This window comes from Ruditapes philippinarum, unplaced genomic scaffold, assembly GCF_026571515.1.
Source record: "Ruditapes philippinarum isolate M1 unplaced genomic scaffold, ASM2657151v2 ctg35_1_1_1_1, whole genome shotgun sequence".
In the NCBI taxonomy this organism is placed as follows: domain Eukaryota; kingdom Metazoa; phylum Mollusca; class Bivalvia; order Venerida; family Veneridae; genus Ruditapes; species Ruditapes philippinarum.
Window position 1 is genome coordinate 24,341 of NW_026861019.1, and position 2,510 is coordinate 26,850.

The 2,510-nt window shown below is 34.1% G+C and overlaps 1 protein-coding gene across 1 annotated transcript; it reads right to left on the reverse strand.

Annotated features, from left to right (window-relative positions):
• Positions 1-686: 686 nt before the first annotated feature.
• Positions 687-2,510, reverse strand: LOC132714260 (uncharacterized). Its single transcript, XM_060697088.1, has one exon. It carries the CDS (start codon positions 1,710-1,712, stop codon positions 1,005-1,007), a length of 708 nt encoding a protein of 235 aa, XP_060553071.1. The 5' UTR covers positions 1,713-2,510; the 3' UTR covers positions 687-1,004.

The window sequence follows — 2,510 nt, forward strand, 5'->3', positions numbered from 1 at the left end:
TAAGCATGAAACATCTTTTAGTGAGTGTCTACAAAGTTTGTTGAAATAAAAGACCTGGGGTCAAAATTGGCCCCGCCCCGGGGGTCATTGATTTTCCTTATATGTGTATAGCAAAAACTTAAAATCTTCTTTGAAAAAACCCAAATAGCTAGAGTTTAGATATTAAGCATGAAACATCTTCTAGTTAGTGTCTACAAAGTTTGTTCAAATAAAAGCCCTGGGGTCAAAATTGGCCCGGCCCCAGGGGTGTCATTGTTTTTAACTATACATGTATGTGTATAGTAAAAACTTTAAAAAAAATCTTCTTTTAAAAAGCCCAATGAGCTAGAGCTTAGATGTTTAGCATGAAACATCTTCTTATGGGTGTCTACCAAGTTTGTGCAAATAAAAGCCCTTGGGTTAAAATTGGCCCTGCAACGTTGGGGTGGGGTGGAGGGCCTATATACAGGTGAGCGACCTCAGGGCCATCATGGCCCTCTTGTTTTACATTATTTTCTGTTTATATTTTTTTATTTCAATTGGTAAAAAGTAATAGAATAGAAAATCGGCTACAATTCCACTCGGGTACCGCTCATACTGAAAGAAAGTATGGGAAAGCTGAAATAAAGATGGGTATCGTATATTTTATATATATTTATTTAACGTATCAATCTCTATAATGACATTGGGTAACGTAAGAACAAAACCAAAACAAGAACACACTGTAGTTTAATTATTCAAGAACTATATGTGAAGCAAAATTAATCCATTCCGATTGAGGTCTTACCAAAAATATATCTAATCATTTATTTTGTAAAAACAGTTATATTTCAACATAAATAAGTTTATTCATATTTATATATATTATGCTGAATTTACTATTACTATTCTATTATGCTGGACTGAGTGTCACTTTTAAACATCTGACCTGTCAACATTCTTTTCTATCAACATTGTGCTGTTTCAAATAAGTAGCGAGTACTAATTAAGCTATAATGGAACAAATAGTAGTTACGTTCTAAAAATTAAGATAGTATATCCATCTGGCGTACACACGGACGGACAGGTCTTTGAAGACGCCGCACAGGTGTTGGTTTACCATAGTTTATAGACCTGTCAGCTGGTTTGTTTTCAAGCTCATTTCGAAGTCTTTTATTAGAGATAATTATTTTTAACTTTCTCTCTTTTGCTGTCATGTTTTCAGGAAAATCTATTGCAGGGAGTGTTATTGTATCTTTTTTCGTTACACATTTTGAATTAGTTTTCTTGTTCTCTGCCAAATTATCACAACTGTTCTTACTTTTACGTACACTCTCATTTGCACCACTTAAAATCCATTCCGGCAGTTGTCTATGAAAGAAATGATAAGAAGTAAAAGTTCTGCACGGGAAATGTAGGCAGCTGTGCTGATTCACGGCAGATTCCCCGATCCAACATGGCCGGGGTTCCCAGTCGGTATTCGATCTTTCCAGAGGAAACCAGATTGTGTTTTTATCCTCATCTCGTTCTTTTTTGTCATAATACGAATTTAAATTAGTCATCCCTCTTCCATAAGACTGAAGTTTTTCTTTCAGTATACAAGACTCCGCCTCTAAAGAACGCAGACGAACGTCTCTCGTGCGCTCCAAGCGCTTAATTTGCTTCATCTGCAGTTGTGCTATTCGTTTCTCTTGGAGAAAACCTTGAATTGATTTCTCTCCAGTTTTATCTCTGAGTTTAAAGTTTCGTGACATTTTCTAAAATCCTTAATCCCGGGAAAATCACACTTTGTTAACTAAAAGCCCAAAGCATGCATGCACACACACTATTCATTATGTGAGAAAATACAGATGTGGAAATCAATTGAAATATTGTTAAAGTAGATTATGATACGAAAGTAAGGTGTTTCATTTCTTATTCTAAATAACGATAAGATATCATTTTCGAATGTCTTTTTATACAGTTGATTTATTTAAACATTCATAATCTATTGTTAATGTAAAACGACACATGTGTAAAGCAGAATCTATTTAACTTTCATTTATTGTCCGTATGTTTTAATTTTCCAAATATACAGCGGCTTTGTATTTCACAAAATCACTTCATTTAACTGACACTGGGGTTTATTAATAAAGACCTCGTTATGGCATAGTGCCTACCCCAGTCACTACTGCCTCTTTAATAAGTTAAATGTCGATTTAATCCAATTTCCATCGCATGTGTTCGCGTGTATCCGGATATTCATACTTTAAATAAGTCCATTAGAATGTCTAGGCTCGTGGTCGGGGTATCCATAGATGAGATTGATTTTCCAACAAATGTAACAATGAACGTTCTACGGCTATACAATAGCGTGCTGCTATCTGACGCTGATATTTTAATATTATATAAACATTTAACACAAAAACATTTCTTAATTTCCTTATAAATGGAAATGTTCAATTTGTTCAGTGTAAATAAAAGGCATCGATCAAATGCTGAACCTAATTTCTCTACAAGTCTATACAATCTTAATAAATAGAAACAACGTTTACTTCTTTTAAATGAATGAA

Excerpts from the sequence above, each read along its gene's own strand:
- LOC132714260 (XM_060697088.1), bottom strand. The coding sequence starts at position 1,712 with ATGTCACGAAACTTTAAACTCAGAGATAAAACTGGAGAGAAATCAATT.